This window comes from Apodemus sylvaticus, chromosome 12, assembly GCF_947179515.1.
Source record: "Apodemus sylvaticus chromosome 12, mApoSyl1.1, whole genome shotgun sequence".
Classification (NCBI taxonomy): domain Eukaryota; kingdom Metazoa; phylum Chordata; class Mammalia; order Rodentia; family Muridae; genus Apodemus; species Apodemus sylvaticus.
The window spans coordinates 69718148-69740917 of NC_067483.1; the positions used below are offsets into that span (position 1 = coordinate 69718148).

Below are 22770 nucleotides of genomic sequence, written 5' to 3' on the forward strand. Positions count from 1 at the left end.
GATTCGATCCATGTTTGTGTGGCCCTCCTGCCTGCTCCCAAACATACTCTATCCTGATTGCCCGGTCTTCGTCCGCCTCGCTGCTGTATCTCTTGTTTAAGGCACAATTACAATTTCAACAGTCACCTAAATCATCATCCCTCTCAAGGTCTTCAATTAAAAGCCTACATTGCAAAGAATTCTAATCCTGTCTGCCTAAATAATGTCGATCTGAAAAGCACCATATTTAGACCTTAACTCCCCATTAGTTACTTTTATTCTATAAATTATTCATAAGGAATCATGGGAGGAAAGTTTTGCTACTAGTTATAGAAACGTTATATTTTTTTGATTTATAGTATATCTGACACTCACTAGGCAATTGCCATCTGCTGATACTATGTTTCCTTCTTGTCAGGGCACCCGATGGTGAATCTTACCATCAGGAATGGCTGGTTAACTGTCTAAATGCATAGTCACACAAGTGAAATGCCCTCAAAAAGCTAGAGAGAAAGCACAAAGGAACCAATAGTTAAACCTTCCTTAAGAATGACCTCATAATGAGCCTGAAACTTCCAGTCACACTGTACATTGATTAAATGGCAAATTACTTCCAAATTCCTTCTATCTTAAATCACTTGGCTATTCTTAAATAATGAAGATTCAATAAACAACAGCACGGATCTTTTTTTCTCAGAATCCAACCTTTGGATGTTTGCCTCTGAGAACATTTTTATTACACATGTTCTGAGAGAAAGCTGCATTATGATGAAAAGGTACAAAACTACATCTTAATTATGCCCAACAGTTTCAGTGTTATTAGGGTTGTGTGTAATTATTTGGGGGAACACCTATATAAAAATTTCAGTATTAACCACATTTTTCTCCAGAGGTAAAAGAAACACTTGAAAGGTATTTCCATCCAATAAAACAAAAATTACACACTTATAAAACTCACTAATCATTAATTGATTGGCTCATAGGAGGCAGGCTGTTCAGTGCCTCCCGGGACAAGCATGAGCCAGCCAAGGTTTCTATGGCCTCAAGAGTAACTAGTCTGACACCTCCAGCACAAACCCAGGTTGTTGGATAATCACCACCATTCCTGAACCTGCAGCAGGGACCACAGAGAAAACAAGCCAGAACCAGAACAGTTTCTTATATCTATTATACCTGACTTTGTGAGACTGTATAGGTCTTGTTGTTATTTTAAATCTAAAAGCTACAACCCTTCAAATGCTGACCACATTATAAACTAACCATCTGTTATGATTGCACTGCTCACGAAAACATGTAAAATGTACTTCATTTTCTGTGAATTAAGCGTGTCATCCTCAAAGGTCCCTAGCACCCCCTTTACACGTGTGTGGTGTCTTGCTCAATTTATTCAAGAGATGAGAAAGGAAGGGTTGCAAAAAAAAAAAAAAAAATAGGAGCTGCATTCACCACACAGGTCTGCAAAGGCTTGGACGTGAGGAGTGATTTCAGTCCAGCGCTGTCAGGAAATGGTGAGGCTCCTCCTTGCTGCACAGAAGTACTTTCTGTTTTATAAATGGCATTTTGGGAAATCTACAAAGCCAGTGGGGGTGGGAGAAAGGAGCCAGCTCCTGGCTAACTTGGCTAAAGTGAATACCAAGCAAGAAATGTGTCAGCTTCCCGCCTCCAAGTGGGTGAATTCCAAATTGCTAAACCTCAAATACTTTCTGCAGCTGGAGAGAGAAATGATGAGGCGCGTGATGAAAAAAAAAAACTTTTAAACGGAGAAATAGAGAACTTTCGTGTTATCCAGCAAATGCTAAAGAATTGAAATTTCCTTAGCCAACCTAAGATGGGAGAAAGCTGAAGGGCTGTTGGTAAAGGAGTGCTTGGTCTCTTAAGGAATGCAGAAGACATCCAAACAGGTCGGAGTGGGTTGACACTGTGTCAAAACTACCTGAAGCTCTTAGTTGGGTTTTCGTCTCCTCTGTCATCCCAGGTTTACCTTTGGTAAGACACACTAATAAGAATTTAAGTTGGAAAAGAAGAAAAACAGAAGATAGGAGGCCCCTGGTCTCTAAGTATAGGATGTAGATTTCCTATAGCATCCAATAAACACTTCAAGCAATAATCAGTGAGATGCAGAGAAATGGAAACTCAAGTCTTTTACACAGAACAAAAGCCACAGTGCATTGACAGAGGCCATACTGGCCCTGTTCCGTGTTCCATGGTTTTTCCTTCTACTTCCGCCATGTTGACTGTCATGTGGTACATCAACATGAAGTGATTTCAATATCCTTCCATTTACACATTCAAAACTACTATTGGGGAAAGAGGACAGTCTATGGTCAGAAATAAAACTGAACTCTATAAATCAAGCCCCCACCACCAGAGCTTATATTCTCAGGGTCCCTTCATTGCCCAACAACAAGAGACACACAGAGTATAATTCACACAGGCATGTGTGACACAAAGGAAAGGAGGAGTGGGGTAAGAGGAAGACTGGGGGAGTCTCCTGAGTGTTTGGGGTTGGAGAGACTATGAAACTATAGATAGAAAATTCAAGATACTCTGCTCATAAGGCCTTTGAACACAGACCGGAGGCAAGTAAAGTTGATCTTTGCAGCAACTGCAAGGAACAGAGAGAAAAGCAAAGTTCCCTCTCCCCTATCTCTTCAGCACACTACAGAAACAAGCACAGCAGTGCAGCTGCAGTGTGGAGAGGAGGGAAGGAAGAAGGTGAACTTAGAAAGGGGAGAAAGATCATGCAGGGCACTGAAACCACAGTCAGGGCCTTAGAGTTTCTTCTTTAGTTTATGTGGACTCAGGGCCAGATATTGACTGACCTAATGTACCACAGAACTGGGCATTCCTTCAAACAGTACTTTTAATGCAAAGTTCTTCCCTGGGTTTCTTGCAGAAAACTAAAGTAAGGTATTTTCATGGCAATTTTTTTATTCTAAACAGTGGGGGGGGGTGTCAATTAATTGGTATCATAGCCATCCAAGAATGTGGTTTCCCAAGAGGTCAATAAATGACATAGTTGCTAAACTGTGGGCACAAAAACAAGTTGTTCCTCCCTGTGCTCCCTGCAAAAAGCTTGAGACATGAGCCAGAGGAGAGGAGGTAAAGGAAGGCAGATGAAATCTGATGCCCACCAGAAAAATTCCAAAGTGGAGATGTCCCTGAGAGAGGCCGGACAGCATAAAGAGCTCTCTTGTTATCCTGTGCCCCAGAGACGACAGTGAGAAAGTATTTGTGAAGAAACACATTCCCCAGAGCAAAAAAAAAAAAAAAAAAAAAAAAAAAAAAATAGCTTTTCTCTGTGGTGTTTTCACACATATAAACCCCATATGTTTTAAGCTAATGCATGTTCATGTGCATAAGGGGAAAAAACATTAAAGGTTTTTACACATGAAGCAATCAGCATGAAGCGTATACATTCAAAAAAAAAGGGGGGCTTTTAACTATGAAACTACAATGTAGCCAGAATAACTATACATTTTATATTGCCTAGAGCAGTTCTATTTTACTCTCCTAATTATGGTGAAAGTATTAATAGCTCCCTTTAACTCTCAAGAATGTCCTGTACTGGATGATAAATTATATAGTCACTTTCTTAATGCCTTGCACTCAAAAGGGCCGGATAATGAAGTGTTAGCATATGTAATGCTAATTAGGATTCTTACCTGAAAAAATTAATTTTAATTAGACTAGTTTAAAATAAGAGGATGATGGTAGACCTAAGGCCAAAAGTTTTGGGTATCAAAATTAGACATAAAGAAAGGCAGGTGTTTGAACAAGCCCTGTCCAGATGTCACCATTTTCCAAGAAACTACTAAGACGCTCTTTCAAAATGAGGTGCAGCTTTCTTCAGCATCAAGGAAACTTCAGAACATGTAAAATTTTAACAAATATTTCTACACTATCTCTCCTAGGGAGTCGTAGCCATTGCAGATGGTCCTAGGGTTTGAAAGATAAATGAACATGGTTCTCTGTTATAAACAAATTTACTATCAGCAAGAGGGGAGGGCTCAGGGGAACAAATGAACACATACAAATCCCACACCCAGTCTCAGGCATGATGAGAGAAACAGACATGGGTTAGCAACTGAAGCGAGGAGAAAGGGGTACGGAAAGGGGCTGGGAAAGGAGTCGCAGAGGAGTTTCCCCCGCCAGGAAAGCAGTTAGGAAAAGATGAAGAATGGGCCTTTATAAATGACAAATGATGAAGAAGGACAGTAGAGGAAAGAGAAACATTCCAGGCAAAGAGAATCACGTGTACAAATGCCAACAGCAAGAAAAATCTTAGAGGGGAATGAACAGTGGCCATAACAAGCAGTTGGACAATAAACACAGCTGAGTAAGTACTTGGAAATTAGATGGTGAAATGCAAACCTGAGAGATTTAAACTTCATGCTCAAGGCTTGAAAGGGCATTTATTTTAATAAAACAGACAAAAATATATATCTGAATTTAGAAAGGCTACTTTGATAACAGGGTGAATTTGAGGGTATTGAGCTTAGAGGTCAAAGGATCAGTAGGCTACCAGCAGAATCCTCAGAATTTATGAAAGAATATGACATAGATGTAGTAAGCTGGGAGACAGGATTGAACCTGTAATGTTTGCCCACAGACTCTGTTAGAAACCATTGGTCCTTAGTTTGCACCACTAATTTGAAGGCTATGTATCTTTGAAGTGATGGGGACTGCCTGGAGGAACTGAGTGGTTAGACACAGATTTCTTAAGGTTATAATGTGCCATGGGTTCTATCTAGCCTTGATCTCTGCTTCCTGGATTATGTAATCTCAATGGCTTCATCACGTGCCCAGGACCACACACTTTCTCAGCCATGAAAAACTGAATCTTCTCTAAAACCATAAGCTAAATGGAACCTTTTCTCAGCAAGCTATGGATACAGATCATTTCAGAAGGCTTGTTCTGGAGGTGTAGATTTGGGAAGGTTTAAGGTTTAAAGGGCAGCGGATGCTAGGGGATGCATCTGCCAACTAAGACTAGAAAACAAGAGAGGAAAGCCGAGCAGGTTTGATCCCAGGGTCTGCAGGGTGGCAGAGGTGGACAGTCACTGCGAACAAGGGAGGGAACAGGCAAAGGTGGAGGAGGGCCTGGAAGAGAGAGACCTGGCCAGGCCTGGAATAAGAGCCATGGCAGTCAGGCCCCAGGTGACCTTGGTATCTCCGTAAAGTAGTGGGGTGTGGGCTAGATAAAGGTTGAAGAATTAGCTGGAGAAGAAGAGGGGAGCAGTCCATAGGCTTGAGATAGGGTTTGCTTTTGTTTTTGTTTTTGTTCTTCTGAGTTATGGGTATATGCCAGCCTTAGAAATGTAAAGGAAGTGAGAGTAAAGATAGGAATGTAGTCCTTTGAGCTTCACCTGATAGAAAAGTTAAATCAGGCAGAAATTGGGTAACTGGTCAGCAAATCAAGAGTGCCTCACTCACCCATGTGTCCCCACAACAGTGGGCTCTCTGAAAAAAAAAGTCCCCACTCTACATTTTTGAACCTAGGCCTCAGGAGGCAAAGAGGAAGTGGCTTACGAACACCTTCTGAGTACCTGCATTCACTCTTAATGGAAGTCCAAGGGGTAGCGTAAGTTCTGAGTGCCATAGACTTCGGGGCTGCATCATCTAAGACATCTGTTGATGATGCCAAGGACCACAAGAAGGCAGGGGAGCCGGGGTGCAGGGGAGCAGGGGAGCAGAGGAGCAGGGGAGCAGGGGAGCCGGGGTGCAGGGACTGAATGGAAGTCCCTGGAATCAACAACATTAAACAACAATAGCTGTTGGCTGTTAGAGATGAGCTCTGCACAGATACTGGACACCGATGGTGAATTGTAAGTGAAGGATAAACAGTATAAGTCAACTTCTAAGAATCCTGATGCATCATGGGAGGAGACGGACTGCTAGTGACAGCAGTAAGGGTTGGAGGAGTACTGGTGCCATTTGGGCCTTAAGGAAAGACTTTTTTGAGAGAATGATAAAAGTATATGTGAGGCCCATGACAGGAGAGGTAAGCAAACTCAGGACCTAATCTCAGGCCTTTGGATATTCTTTAGGATTATACCAATAAACTTTTATCTATAAAGAAATCTCCAGGACAAACAACAACCTTGTGGAAAAAGCTGGGCTTTGTTTGTTTTACTTTTATTGTATTTAAAGCAAAATATAGAATGCTCTGAGAAGACAGTAAAGATACACAGGAGATTGATACACAGAGAGTCTAATGGAAGTGGGGTCCAAAAGTGGGGGAGGGGTTAAGAATAGAAGCCAGAGGGTATCTGGGAACATGATATCTTATCCCAGGCTGACTGTTGCTTTTCCAGTAAGTCAGAAAAAAATGGGAAATGATAGAAAAAATAAATAAATAAAGATTCATACATACCATAAACACTTTATATAACTGAAAACATAAATGTACACACATGTGCCCATCTTTTGATGTTGGGCCAGGGCCCACTCTCTGCATATGGATCCACTGATTACAGTTATGTCTCTTCTGTATTTCATAAGCCACATCCCTCATCTGCGCTTGCCAGCGCTGCTTTCTCTAATGGGGGAGGGGGAGAACCTGAGCACACTTGTTAAATAATCTGAATGCAGAATCTGAACGCAGAAAGCACCCCCCCCCATTTTTACAAGGAGCCAGCCAACAACACGCACTGTTTTACAGCTATCCTGCCCACACATCACCAGAAGCACGGAGTTCACAGCTAAGAATTTACTGAGGCTTTGCAAAGCCTTCAGTTCAGTTTTCAGAGAAACCAAACAACTTTTTTTTTTTTTTTTGCATTTGATCAGAGTCCATTCTGTAAAATCAAATCGAGCAGGGCTCTGAGGACCAGTGCGTGAAAGCTTTCCACAGGCCACATCTTCACTCTGAAGCTAATGATCCAGGTGGCTAGAACAGGGTGCAGTAATAGTTAATCCTACATCTCAGTTAAGAAGCCAGTCAAGAGTACTCAGATGCACAGGCAACAAGGCAGGGTTTGTGGAGTATTCACCAGCTCCTGCGACAATGAATGTGGCTGTTTACAAGATGGCTTTCTTCCCCTTGTGCTTCCTCCGCCCCCACTATGCCCAGTACTGATCCTTTTGGGCACTTGCTGTTTGGGAGAAGAGATGGGGATTTGGATAACAAGGCTCCCAGAAGAACAGTAGACATTTCACAGGTTGCTTCTCAGCTTTAAGATACCACATCACTTTCCTTGCCTCTTTTCAATTCGGAAATCATAGCTAGAAGTCTCATTCATTTGACTTATTCACTATGCACACAGATCTTCTTCATTTGAGCTTTTCTAGCAGGAGACTGAAACCAACCTTCACACCCTTCCTACCAGTCACTGCCAGGGACCTCACATAAAGCAAAGGGCAACAAAAATAAAACCATGTTTCCCAGAAATGCTAATGATCCCAGTACCAACTGTCAGGAGTTAGGCCTGCTTTGCCCTAAAGACTTTCACCTAAACAGCACTACTAACTCTCTTTTCCACTACAAAAGATTTCTTTAAATTTTTCCTGGTGGGCCACACCTTTAATTCTGGTACTTAAGAGGCAAAGGAAGGCTGATCTCTGCAAGTTCAAGACTGACCTGATGAACACAGCAAGCTCCAGGCAAGCCAAATCTACACAGAGAGACCCTGCCACAAAGAAAAGGAAAAAATGAAAGAAAGAAGGAAAGGAAGGAAGGAAGAAAAGAAAAGAGAGAGAGAGAGAGGAGGAGGGAGGGATAAGAAACAATAAAGACATTTAGATTTAAAATGTATTATCTGTGTGCACATACATGCACGTATGTGGGTACCTGTAGAAGCCGGAAGAACACTTCAGATCTTTTGAACCAGAATTATAAGCACTCACGAGCTACTACATGTGATACTAGGAACCCAACTCCAGTCCTCTGCAAGAACAGTGAGTGCTCTTAACTGCTGAGTCATCTTTCTAACCCTCCCCTCAAAATAGCCTTCTAGTGGTCTAAGCAATTTAGGACATTTTCTCCATATCCTTTAGTGTGATGCCACCCAAACTGAGAAGTCTTTCCTCAACTGCTCTCCATAGACTCAATATATATTATACACACACACACACACACACACACAGACTGCTGTGGAAATGGCCCCCTGTGAATGAGCCACTGTTTGTTAAGGCAGTACTGACGAATTGGTGTGTTAGGTTTCTGTAAGACCTCAGAGGCACCATTCTGGTTATTCCTTGCTGTGTGATCTCAGGCATCGTTGTACTTACTTCCCCTGGCTTATTCATTTACATATGATATGGGAAGGCAACTGTGCCCCCCAGTATACCATCAGTGCACGCTAATGTGTGACATGGGATTATGCCAATGATAACTCACAGCAGTGAAAAATATAATGCCTGAAGTCTCTGGATGCCTAACACAATGGTGCTGTAAATATGCAAAACACGTATACAGGCATGGGGCGTGGCACACCTGAGACAGACATATTTGCATGTGCATCACAAGGTGCCTACAGACAGAAGTCAGAAATTATGTTTGAATCTGGGTCACCAGACCTCAGAGCCTGGACTCTTAACCAATATAGTGTTTGCTTTCAGACTACCAGGCTAAAGTGCTATTAATTTATAAGAATTTGCTCTTTATTGATACACACAAAGTCAATGATGCCCTTCCCTAACAATTACCTTCAACCACAGACCATGGGAATTAGGTCAGGGAATTCATCAAATTGTCCTAAGGTGATGCTTATCTTAATTCAGACAACAAAGAAAAATATTATGTGACTAAAAGATATATACCTACTGAGCTAAGCAAAGTTATGGCAGAGCACGATGGAAGTGCATGCTCTGCTTACTGAAAAGGCAGTTTCTACAGTAATTTGCCAGAGTCTTTGTCCTTGCACAGATGCAAACCTCTTTAATAAAGTAGAGTTATGGAGACAGAGCCGTGCAGTGGGACGGGAAAGGCGAATGAATCCATGAGACATTTCCTGGGTAGTTAAATAATCCAAGCTTACCCTCTTGGTACACTTCTTCACAGTGTTGATCAGCTCCTGCATTACCAGGTCCACGCTCTTCAAGGACGGCCCTTTCAGTTTCACTATCTGCTTCTTGACTATGGCCTCGAACGCCATGTCTGGAGTAAACAGTCCTGTCCTGAGGGTAAGAAAGAGAGATGAGACTTCAGCAGCTGAGGAGTAGCCAAGAGCCCTCGAAAGGTGTTTAAATTGGCGTGGGACTTAAATTGAGTATGCAGTCTACTACCAAGTTTTAAACAGTGGTTGAAGCGACATGTCAGTCATTAAATACTGGCCTTGCAAGCATGAGAATCTGATGCACCCACACACTAAAAAGACAGGACTGTGGTATAAGCCTGTGGTCCCAGAGGAGGTAAGGCTTGGATCTCTGGGGCTCACTGTTTGGCCTCCATAGCTTGCTTGGAAAGCGTAGGGTTAATAAGATATCCTGTCTTCAAGATCAAAGGGAGATGGCTCCTGAAGAATGACAGCCGAGGCTGTCCTGTGCCTTCCACTAGGTGCCCCAGTACACTTATACCATGGCCACACACTGGCAACACACCAGCATACAAGCTCATGCCAGCACACAATACACACACATATACACACACTAGCATACAAACATACCCCAGAACATAGCCCACCACACATGTATACATACACACACACTAGTACCCAAACATACCCCAGCATACATCACATACACACTAGCACACAAACATACCCAAGTGTATGTGCATGCACTCATGTACATACACACACACACACACACACCTTGGCATACATACATGCACACAGAAACATGCATATATCCATACACACAAAGATAATACTATCTTTAATAACCTTAAAATACAAGTTCCTGTCTAACAGCAATGCCCACGCATTAAGAAAAGTAGTGTTTGCCCAGCCTTGGCCAAGCACTGGGCTCAGTGCCCTGAGCAGCACACAAAATAGCCATGCATGTTTTCATAACTTACAAAGTAATGTTAACTGTAATTTGTCTCAACTCACTATTTCAAAACAACACAAAGGAACAAACATAACCAGGCCTCCATAACACCATGTTCCTTGTAGATTCAACCACTGTCTGAAATTTTTCAGAAAAAAAAATTGTGTATATAGAACACTACAGACAGTATTGTTGACATTATTTGTCCAAAAAATGCCATGTAACAACTATTTTCATACAGCATTAGGTATTTTGAGTAATTTAGAGATAACTCAAACCATAGAGAAGTTGAGTGCTTGTTACATGTACATAGTGTGCTATTTTATAGGAGAATGTGCATCTGTGGACTGGGTTATCTCTGGGGAGTCCCGAGACCAACACTCAGTAGATTCCAAGAGTTGATTTACTAAGTTTCCATTTACCATCCCGAAAGGATTTCAAAAGCAGCCCACTCTTAGCAAGTAAACCTCCCCTTTACATGGCAAAAAAGTGGGGCCCCAGAGTCTGCTCTTTCCAGAAAGGCTTCTGTAATACAGAGAGATAGCTGGCTCTCAGCAAAAAGTCCCTGGGTGCCGGAGGAAGGGTGTGACTGTAGAGGAGCTGTCAATCACTTAGACAATGCACAATGCCTAAATGATGCACTTATAAAATCAACAAATAACAAGAATCACAAAAATCTTTTTATCTGGAATTAATTCAAATTTGATGTCATTATATGCTTTTCTCATGTGAAACAGGAAATCAGGGAAGCAAATATAAGGATAGAAGAAGTTATGTATGTTTTATAAACAGTGGAAAATGCAGTTCCGTTGTTAAGTATTTGACATACCAACATCAAGGTCTCAACTCCATCCCAGTGCCTGAGAAGCTAGGTGTGCTGGTGTGTGCCTATAACCCCAGCACGGGGAGCAGGTGGAGATGGGGGAGAAGTCCTTTTTAGAATCTCTTCCCAACATAATCTCGTCCTGACCCTGTGTCAGAAGCTGAACTACACTGGCCTCCAACACTCCTTCACTTAAGGTAACCTATGAACCATGAACCAGCAGCCTACGTGGGATTAGCTTACTCTACGTGGGCTCAAAAAATGTGTTTTAAAATAATTTATGTCAGAATTCTAGACTATATCACTATGTGCTGAATGTGCATGTTTCCCCTAAGATGTATATGTTAAAGCCCTGTATACTTGATGTCACCACATATGATGTAGGGCCTTTGGCATGAAACTAGATTGTAAGGGTGAAACTTTCAGGAATGAGGTGAGTGTCTCGTGGGAAGAGATCAGAGAGCTTGGTGGTCTTCCTTTGACCACATACAGGCACTATGAGAGCTGAGTGATACACACACCGGAAGAAGCCCCTCACCTAGCCAGGCCAGGTCAAGCTGGGGAACTCTTGTGATTTCAGCCTCCAAAACCGTGAGAGACCCATTTCGTTGTTGATAAGCTACTCTGTCTATGAGGATTTGTTATCTAAAGCCTAAGAACACTAAAATACAAAATAAGAGAATAGCACTACTCTCAATGAGGGGAAATTCAGTTTCTACTCCAGGTCATATTCATGCCCCTGTCACCCCAGTCTCCCGACCATACAACCTGCAACAGCCAAAATGGAAAACTCAGCTCCACTAAGACCAGCATCTCTCTGCACTCAGTATCTCTCTGCTTGACTCCCACTACCCTTCCTTCCTCAACACTGCATTATTGTCTTCCACCCTTCAGGCCCACTGCACGAGTTCTTCATATGCATGTACCTATGTATCTGCATGTTCACACACACACACACTCATACTCACACACACTCACAGACACACACACTCACATACATTCATACACACATACATACACACTCATACACACTCACACACACATTCACACATACTCACACACATACTCACACACTTATACTCACATACTCATGCACACATTCACACACACATTCACACACTCACACATTCATACTCACACACTTACACACACTCACCAGTCATGCACACATTCACACAGACATACACTCACATATACTCACACGCACTCACACATACACACACTCACACACACATTCACACACTCACACATACACACACACATGCACACACTCACACACACACTCATACACACATACACTCACACTCTATCTCACACAAACACAAATATAGGCACGCAACACACTATGATTGAAATTATTCATTACATAGGAAAGGTTCCATTGAAAAATAATTCCCTTTCCCAATTTCTCTCCACAACCCCAAATTATTCTGCCAGTTCTCCATTGCTTGTAAGCATCTCACATAAGCAAGTCCCCCCAGGTAGAGAACAAACAGACTCTTGTTCACCTACTCAGAGATGAATAGAATGCTCAGTTCTTATTGGAAAGAGCATAGGCCAAGGGTACAGAAAGGTTTTTATCATCATCATCATCATCATCATCACTAAAATCTCTCTAGCAGTATAGAAAACTAACACTAAGTCAAAAACCGAGATTTTCTTTTTCTGACTTCTAACTCTCTTTCTTTTGATGATGAAAAACCACTTTACCAGCCATTTGAAATACTCATTTTCTTTGGGTAGCTTGAAGTCAGGAAAAAATGTGGCCCACTTGCCTGATCCCATGTATGTTTTTGATTGCATAGCTTATTTCTCTTCTCAGTTCTTTCTCATTGAACTCCATCTGCAGATGCAAAGCGAGCCACGGTTATGACACTTAATTCTTTCGGATAATATTATTGGATAGTATAGAATGAGGATAACCTTACTGTTATTAATAAATGGATACTCATGTCTTTTGTAAGCTAAACCCAGATGGTCAAAACATCTGTTTATATGGAGTTCAAGGCCACATGGGACACTGGGGATTTCTGGAAGTTCCAGTGGATCAGAGGGTTTTTTTTTTTTTAACTCTGTTATACATGAGGAATACTGTGCATAAGGAAAACCTCCTGGACACAAACCCAGCCACTCATTTGAAACACACAATTATTTTTTGCTGAATGTACTAAAGTGGAGGCCACAGGAGGCTGCCTCAATGAGAACGTCTTCTGATGGGTGGCCGCGGCACAGCTGTCTTTTCTTTCTGGCCATCTTAACCACCTGACCATAAGACCTCTTTATAAGAGGAAATTAATAATACCTTACGAAGCCAACACAGGATGCATTGCTATATAAATATTTCCCAGAAGACCTAGGCACTACAAATCGACTTGGAAGTAAGATCAAAGTGCCACAGAGCTTCGTCCCAAAAGGCACATCCAGAGAGCACCAGACTCAGCTTTGACAGGGACGCGGCCGGTCCAGCCTCGCTCTGTCCATTTCCTCCCCCCTTATGCTTTACATCTCGGAGTTAACGACGTGCTCTAAGCTTCTGGCATACGCTGTGGCTTCAGAGTTCAGATCCGTCGTCATTTCTTCCTTTGTGTCATGAGCATTTGCACCCCCTCTCCCACCTCTTCCGGCTTTACTAGCTACCCATCCTTCCAAGCTCTGTTCAGGCGCTGGCTCCCTGGCATCCTCCGGCTGGGATTCATGTCTGTGGGTTCTGTTGCCATAGCACCCTATGCTGAAGTTTGTCACTTTACTTAGCACATTTTAATAAAACGATCTATTTACCCACCTTCTTCCCACACCAATACATAAACACTCGCCTCCTCATCCTGAGGCGAGTGGCGTGGGCCCTAAACTGTTCAGCTGCCTTGCTGAGCAATCACTCTCAGCAAATGAAAACAATTCTCATTTCCTTCCTACACACCGACACTTTCCCTCAGTTCCCTCGTCTGATGGGCACCATCATGCACTCAACGGCAAGAGACCAACCTTGGGGAGTAATTTTGAACCTCTGGTTTCTGTCTCGGGAATCGATCCAAGCCTGTCAACCTTACCCCTAAATTCCCAGTCATCCGTTTCTCTCCACTCTTTCTCATTACATCATTTTGACCAAGAAGCTTTAAAAATGTACATTTCAGAGCTTCCTCCTTGCACAAGATCCCTTCCAAGACCATGTGCCCAGCCATGTGTTTGTAATTTTGCTTTCTTTGTCTCTAAGAGACTCCTGAGATTACAGAAGCTTCGGGCAGAAAACATTGTCCGTCCATCTCTGGTGAGGCCCTCCTCTTCTTTACCACATCTACTGCTTATCTCTTGGTGATCCCGCAGTCACCATTCTCTATGGCGATGATCGACCCAATCAGATAACAGTCGCCTGTCTGAAATCCTCCTCTTGCTTTCCATTGTGAACCATGAACAACAGCAGCCAGGACAGCCCTGGATGCATAGCTTCTTCCCTAAGCGAGCCTCTCCCCAGGACTTCTCTTAACACTGATGTCACTGTGACCGGCTGGTCATGGATAATGTCCCCTTCTTCGCTCAGAGGGAGCCTATCTAAATATCCCATGGAAAGGAACCTTTACATCACGTCACCGGAGCAGCACTTGGATTTTTCTTATGTTGTCTACTTATTTCATTTTCCTTACTAAATAAATTCGACCCTTTTCTCTCTTGGCCACTGGGACCTTGGCCTGTAGGAGAGTCTCAGAAATATTTTAAATTAGACAACTGATAGATATCATGGAAAACTGAGGTATTGTTTCTTGAAGTAATTTCTATGAGCTCACTGAAGTCAGAAAAGCAGATTTCGAGTACAAAGGATTCTGTTGGTCCTGTGATACATCACAGTGCATCAATAGAGCTGCAGGGGAGACCAGGAAATGAGGTGGGACAAAGGGAGAAAAGAACGTTCCTTACAGACCTTCACTATCTCAAAAGGAAAGCGTTCGTGGAAAATGCGGTTGATCTTAGCACCGCCAGAGAGCTCTAAGGTGTCGACTTGATCCCCTGAGCCTTCGATTCTCTTCTCAAAGTCCACAGCAAACTGTTGGACCATCCTAGAATTGAGAAAGAGAAATAAACCCAAGTTAAAGTTAGTTAACATCACACAGCTCTCCTGTCCTTGCCTGATTTTACTAAGGGTGTAGCTTTGACTCCTTTCCTGGTGTTCTTAGTGACACCTACTGGCTAAGTTAGCACTGCGCGTCATTTGGCTGTAGCAAGGCTGTTGCAGGAACAGATTTATTTTACACATTTTAACTAGAGTAAATATTTTAAGTATCATTCTCTTTAAATGTGTTCTATTCATTGTGATTATGACATGAAATGGTAGTCAAGGAACACTTGGATTTTAAAAGTTATGTAATTAATCTTAAGTGAGCCTCCACTTCTGTGACATCATGCCTGTCCACTCCCAGCTCCTGCCACTGAAACACCCACACACAAGCCCAGCCACACACCTACATACACACACACACCTACATACACACACACACAGCACAGGCTCCTTTTCTTCCTCCAATATGGCACCTCAGTCTGTCCTCCTCATCCTACAACTATGTGCTGGGTGCTCTAAAGGTTACCAGAGCTTCAAAAGTCATCAAGACACAGTTTCCCCCACCTTCAGATGCCATCGTTCAGAGGAGTCCCTGGCCTGCATATTCAATCGTGTGCTGGACATATATTTTCTCTTAGCTGTCTTGGATCAAAACACCTAAACCGTGAACCGCTTAAACTGTTTTCTTTCTCTCAGTCTGGGGCCTGCTGATTCCCTCCCCTTAGCTCAGCCCTCCACAACCCCTTCTTGAATTACTAAGGTACCTGTAGGTTTCCATCCTGATCCTAGGATTCTGTCTGGTCAGATCCTACCCTGACACAGCCACACAAACCTGCTGTCACAGACCCTTCTAACCAGTTCTGCCTTGCCTTCCAGTGGGTTCCCACGATTTGAGTTAACCCATTATGTAGGATTCTTTGTGCTGTGGTTTTGGCTGTTCTTGAGGATGATCTCTTGCTCCATAATATACACCATCCAATCTAAACTCAAAGACTCTTCTGGCTAATCCCCACATGTACCATGTCCCTGTATTTTTGTATGTGCTTTGAGGATTTACAGCACCATTGACTCCATCCCCTGCCTGGAATAATTGCCTTCTATTCTCAAGACTCAGCTTGAGTATTAATTCTTCTGAGAAACCCATCATGATCAGTGGTCCTCAGCTCCCAGCATCATCTATGACTGCCCAGATTAAGGGAGCCTCTGCTTCTTCAGCCTATGTCTAACAACGTTTCTTAGAGCACTGCTTCCCCGTCAGTCACTCCCTGGTGGGCAAGGGCGTGCACCACATGGGTAACATACAAGATATGCTTAATAAATATTTGACCAGTGAATCAATTAACTATCTTAAACCACTGGTAAAAATAAAAGACAGAAGAGAAAAAGTATTGCCATTTTGTGTTGATCACTTGACATAGAGATTCTAATTCTGACATACTAGAACTACTACTTTCAAATTCAAAATCTAATGGAAAGTATTTTCAGATCTTTCTGAAACTTGTATGTTTTTAGTGTCAACAATTGATTGGATATAGTGGGTCAAAGTAATGACAAACTATTTAGCCATGCTCAAGTATCTGATGTTTTTAATGGTTTTTGTTAAGTGCCTAGAAAGTTGTGGTATGTGCATTAAAACACTAGAAAATTTTGCAGACTTCATCTCTGTCAATTCTTCCCATACCCTCCATTTGGAGGTATTGGAATAAGCTTTCCCTGAGCCCATTCTAGTCTCTTACCCTCCTCCTTAAACCTAACATACATCCCTCGTACTTGAGGGCCTTGAACATCATTAATTGCCATCTGGGAATTAATAATTCCTCTCTTCACATGTTCCCAACTCCTCCTCTGGGCTCCAACATTCTCTACTTATGACTAACAGCATTTATTAGTGTCTAACACAATTCATCATTTATAAGCTTGTCTTGATGATCCTCTTCTTAAACACAAAGTGTCACAGTCATTGTTGACATGGTAGGACTCAGAGCCAGAGTTTGAGTCCAGTACATGGAAAGATGGAAGGAAGAGGGAACAAGGAAACGTGTCAGGAAAGAGGAGCACACACAAAAAGAAGACAACAGAATCAACAGGCTAGTCAACTACCTAATGGTGGAACATTCTGCAGCTAAGACCCATGATGTGACAGAGGCAAAGACTAGTCTTTGCATCCTAGCTTCAGACAGATGTAGAGATAGTGATGTATGACCTCAATATAAGTACATTTCTTTTCTATATAACTTGAAATTTTTTATAAGAGTTTAACCAAAGACAAGGAGAAACAAACAAACTTGGAAATCATTCTACTCTTTAAAAAATTTCATCTTTGTCAAGGTATTATTTTAAGTGAAAGACAGCATGATGCAATTAAGATGCCACTAAAACTTTTTGAATATTTGGAAATCTCTTTTTTAAAAAACCTGAAAAACCACCAGTTTGGTATCATTGTGACTTCTGACCAAAGCAAGAACCATAGAATGCATTTTGATGCATCCTTGCACATTTGAAGGAAGATTATGCCCCCCCCACTCTTTCCAAAGAGCTGTGACAGTAATGTAATGCTAGATGTACACCTGTCTGAATGGACGATGACATTCAAATTGTAGGAGGGCACTACAGAAGTCTTCAGGGTGCCAAAGTGGCCCAGGTTTACAGAAATATGCTGCCTCCACAGATGGGTACAGCAGAAAAGTGCTGATGGCATTCCTGTCCATGTGGGTGCTCGGCCCAGGAGGTTGGTATCACCAGGCTATAGCTGGACTACAGTAGAAACAAGTTCCTAGGACAAGAAGCCAAATCTCACCAAGTAGAGAAGAAAAAAGACAAATATAAGGAAGAAACTATTGGGATGTGTCATGGCTCAGAGGTCCTTGTGCACACAGATAAGGACTGGAAATGCCAGGAACGTTAAACATGCAGGCTTGTGTCTTCAAAGGAAGGAGGTGTTTGCCATTCCACACAGAATTCTGGGAAAGGATTTAGTTTATGACCTGGTGATCTTTTGCTATCTGTAGGGCCAGACTTCACCCAAATATTGTGTCTATTTTTTCCAGACTTCCCACCACGCCTAAATCTTAATCATTGCTTCTCAGTTCATAAAATCCATCCTTATGAGAGATGTCACTTGCAGTTCTCAACAACTATATGGCCTGCATAGCTTCTGTTATCTTAGGGCCAGGCTAATCCCGATTCCTATGGGTATTCTGTTTACCTCAGTCATTCTCCCCAGACTCTTATCCCTATCTTGAGTTGTGCCCTGACTCAACAGAACTGATCTTTATGGAAAAGGTCACACACACACACACACACACACACACACACACACACTTTGAAAAGAGTTTCCACACAAACATGTCTTAAGTATTGTTGTACACGTGGGACTCGACTCATTGCTATCAGAAAACTTTCTTTCTGAATTTGTGCTGTGCTTAAATATGACTAAAATAAACTACCTGGTGTCAGACTCCTGAAGTCTGTCCTAGCACCACTACATAAGTCAGCCTGGACCAGGTTTGATTCTTGTCTCTCTTCCCTGCCAGCAATGAAGCTTGCAGGCACACACACAGTGAAGATGCAGAAGAAAGGAATGTTGCATACTACAGAGGGGTTGAATGAAAAATAAAGTTTGCTTTGAGGTACAAGAGATAAAGGTGCCACAAAATCAGCCAGGGAAATGGTTTAGTTGCTAAAATGTTTCCACACAAGTAAAAGGACCTGAGTTCAGACCCCTAGCACCTACATAGAAAGCCAGGCCCAGTACCATGCACCTACAATTCCATGATTGGAGCAGGGAAGATAGGAGTCTCTCTTGGGCTTGTTAGCTAGACTAGCTAAATTGGTGAGCTCCTGGTTCAGTGAGAGATACTGTCCCAAAAAATGAGAGCGCAATTAAAGAAGACATCAATGTTAACCTCTGATCCGCACACACACACACACACACACACACACACATGCATGCCCACAATATGTACATATATGGAACAATTTCATATATGTACATATATGGAACAATTTCATATATGTACATATATGAAATAATGCACACAACTGTAAATGAATAAGTAAAATAATAGTACTTTAAGAGATATCAACTATCATCATTGATGGATAACTTAGGTATGTGGGAATGCTAGATCTTCCAGTTGAAACAGACCTAGTGCAAGTTGATGCACACGGATGAAGAAACATGTGGAGTCTACAGGGGTTGAAGGAGAGATAAAAGGAGCCAGTGTTCTCTAGCAACTCTGCTATCATATCTTCAAATACCGCAAGAATAAAGGAGGATGGGAAGATTGTGAAGATGGACAGATCATGAAGGCATAAAAGCCCAAAGCCCTGCTTGAGTTTTTAATGCTTGAAGTTTAAACAGCCATATTAAAATCATTATGGTAGTGTGGATAGTTATGGATGAGAGCTATAGAACAATAGTAAGAAGTTAAGATGTATAGCCATTTTCTTTACGAAAACAAAATGAATTAAAAAAAATCATTACCAGAAAGGGAAAGGAAATTGAAATGTAATTGTTTTTAAGTAAGCCTTTTATATGTCCTGTGATATACACAAGGACAAATCATGTGAAAATTGGAAACAAAGATAATAAGGCAACATCTATAGATATAGTTATAAAATATAAAAAAAGATATGCTCATCTCTTCTGACTTCTGAGGCCAAGGGAGAAACACTCTGCTGAATTATCACTGCTAGTTATGCTCCCTGAGTGAATCTGCAGAAATGGACAACTGGTTAGCTTTGTAATAACAGTAAAATCTGAAAGTGTTCCCTGAGAAAACATAAGGAGTCAAGGGCCACTGTATCACATGCGGGACCTCAGCTCTGCCCTTGCTGCTTCCAGAAGGCAACACGAGGAGCATGCGCAGGCAAGGCAAGCAGTTTCAAACAAACAGAGGAAGAGAGAGGTGACCCACTGTAGCAGTGCTTTGGTCTTCCTTGTGGGGTCTTCCGGTTTGAAGTTTTTGAAGGCTTCTACTTCATGTTCTATGGAGAGCAGCTGTCCCTGTAGCTTGTTCCTGAAGTTAGGCAGGGTATCTCGAATATGGTTGGTAAGTTGCTAAATAAAACACAGCAAAATCACACATGTATATAAGCTTGGAGATCAGCGTATGAGGAAAACTTCAGCCTCCATTGTTACCTCTCGTGACTCAAGTCCAAACAGGACTTCCTGTCTCTGCTGTTGGCATATACATTCAACCATCTCCTTCTGGATCCATAAATAGCACCCCAGCTCCAACACACCCAAATTAACTCCCCCATTATTACAGTTTGAATCTGTGGTGTCTTCAAATGTCCAAAAGCTTGGTCACAAACCTGTAGAATTGTTGGAAGGTCATTAGAACACTTAGGATATAGGGCTACTGGGAAGAAGTTAGATTTCAGGAATCATGCCCTTGAAGGCCATTGAGACTTTGGTTCCTTTTTCAACCTTCTCTGCTATGAAGGCCCAGCACAGTAAAATCAGATGGCCATGAACTGAACTCCAAAAGCAGGAGCCAAAATTCATCTCTTTTCCCTGTGAGTTGTTTGTTTAGGGGTATTTTCTTATATTTGTGAAAGCCAACCAGTACACCTGACTTCTCTGACAGGCATCCAACTTCCTAATAATCTGGTAGCATGGGAGTTAGTCTAGCCAACTAGTTATTCATCAAAGATTACGGTCCCCCACCACAAGCTCTATTGTGTCTAAGTTCTCAGCTCTCGCTGGCATCTCTCAAAGCTATTAGCCCTAACAAAGACCAAGGTAGCACATTTTTTTTCACTTTTCTATTAACTGATCTCCCCAATTTTAATTCTACCTAGTCTACAATTAATCTTCCTGCCTGTGATTTGCATATTCCTTTAAATTCACCAACTTGACCCCTTTATTATTTTTAGTAAGTCTCTTAAACCAATCTCTCTGCTTAAGATAATAGCAAAAGCTCTTGACTCACACTTGTGAACATTAGAGGCCCTAACCATTGTCTGCCTTCCCAAGGCATACTATTGATGTTTATTTTCTAAAACGTCCTTCCCCTTCATCTCTTTCCATTGACACCCTCTCCATGTTTTCCAGCCATGATGGCACTCCTCTAAACCCCTCAAAAATGCCATTCTATGTTCTATCTTTCCCATACCAACTGTTCTTTGGGGCCACAGCACTGAATCACTAATAATGGTTTTCCTAATTTCTAACAGAGTGAAGATATTTGCAATAACAGAGAGTGCTTATATAGGAAAGGAAAGATCTGCAATACAAAATCCAGTCAAATTTCATCCAGTAAGAATGCATTTATGTCCTAACTTAGTGATCACTGGCAACCTAAATAGGTGACTTGTGCCCTTCAGGTTTTCTAGTATTCAAAACCTACTTTATTTCTAACTTTATATTTCTAAGCATATTAGTGACTTTTCTCTAAGGTATCTCTTAATCTGTCTATAGTTTAGTTAAGCCAATATAGGTATGGAAGCAATAACATAGGAAGTGTTTCAAGCACTGGCTACACCGGTAAAAGAATACTGTGTTTCTTACATGATCAACTTGTGTAGCTGTTTAAAATGTATTGGTGTCTTAAGTGATACAGCCAAATGCAGACACATAGCTTCTAAATGCTCGTTTTTCTCTTAATTAAAAAGCATGAATTTTATGGTAGTCTGTTACATCACTTAAAATTATAATATTGGTCTTTATTTTCTAAAAACGTCCTCAGTTGTTTTGTCCAAGTAGCTCAGATACAATATCAGCTACTGTTACCATGACAACTTCCTCTGATTCCTTCAAGGAGCCAACATCAGAACTTTTATCCCTGACTCATTAGCAGACTGCGTTCATAAAGACGAGTTCAAATAGAGACTGTTAGGATATTTGTGACAGAAGTTACTCGCAATGTAAGTCAATAGAGTGGAAACTCAGGAAGGAAGCCTGTATTTATTGACTACCTATGCTTGCTAAGATGTTCAACTCCCTTATGGAAAGAAGGTATGTTAAGTAAGTATACTGAGGACTTCTGGGAATGATGTATGTGATGCACAGAAGAGGGCAGGCTGAATGCCAATTCCAAGTCTATTTATGTTGAGTGAGCGTGTTCTCTGGAAAAGATGTTTTAGCTTAGTGGAAATCAATGATTACTTCATGAAGATTTATTGTTTCAATATTTTAAATTAAAAAACCAATAAAGATTTAATAAAACCATAAAACAGTTAATGCAAGAATCGAACCTAACCACCCCAGCTGGACATTTGAAACAGATCCTAAGAGACTACCTTGTCAGGGCTGTGTAAGTTTATCCAAAGATACCGTGTACTGTTGGTGAGCACATGCTCATATGTGTCTCCTGTTCACTGTTCCTAAATCAAAGTGTGGTTTTCCTTTGGATAGTATCAACAATACTGAGGTGGATTCATTTCAATGAGAATGGTAAGCGTGTGGGTCTAAATTATTAGTATTGATAAATTATTATCAATAGCAGAGTGAATCTTACCTGGACAAAATAAAATCTTATAATAAGAAATGTTCATTCTGGTAATCTACACTTTTTATAATTACACTTACTGCTTAAACGAATAGTTTTACCTGATTCAGGACCTTTTGGAGGTGTGGGGTCCCCATACGGTCAGCAATATGTCTATACGCCGGGTGAGAAAGAAAAAATTTCCTTTCTGCCAGCATGGCCGCCTTAATGTCTTTCTTTCCATCTATGTCCTTCTGGCTTCTGTTGACCACCCCAACATAGCCTGAAATGAAACACAAACCCATGCGGCTTGGCACACTTCCTGCTATTTATTCTAGAGAAACTTCAAGGCTCTCTACCAGGCAAAATTAGTTTTAAGGCCTAAAGCTTGTGCCTTCTTACAACATTTCATCTAAGATCTTACTGTTGAATAAATGCCACTGGTTTGGCTATTGATAGGTTGTTAACATCAACACAATAATATCCTTCACCTTTTAAATCTCTATATACTTTAAGAAACTATATCTCGACTGTTGTATCATATAGCAGGC

The 22770-nt window shown here is 41.6% G+C and overlaps 1 protein-coding gene across 4 annotated transcripts in view; it reads right to left on the minus strand.

Annotated features, from left to right (window-relative positions):
- Positions 1-22770, minus strand: part of Dnm3 (dynamin 3) — a 485510-nt gene that overhangs the window by 309566 nt on the left and 153174 nt on the right. For all 4 annotated transcript variants that reach the window (XM_052200636.1, XM_052200637.1, XM_052200635.1 and 1 more), the window contains exons 6-10: positions 22342-22502; positions 19703-19845; positions 14649-14784; positions 12511-12578; positions 8961-9099 (exon numbers count right to left, since the gene is read on the minus strand). In XM_052200636.1, coding sequence (XP_052056596.1) covers positions 8961-9099; positions 12511-12578; positions 14649-14784; positions 19703-19845; positions 22342-22502 — 647 coding nt within the window. The remainder of the gene's footprint in view (positions 1-8960; positions 9100-12510; positions 12579-14648; positions 14785-19702; positions 19846-22341; positions 22503-22770) is intronic.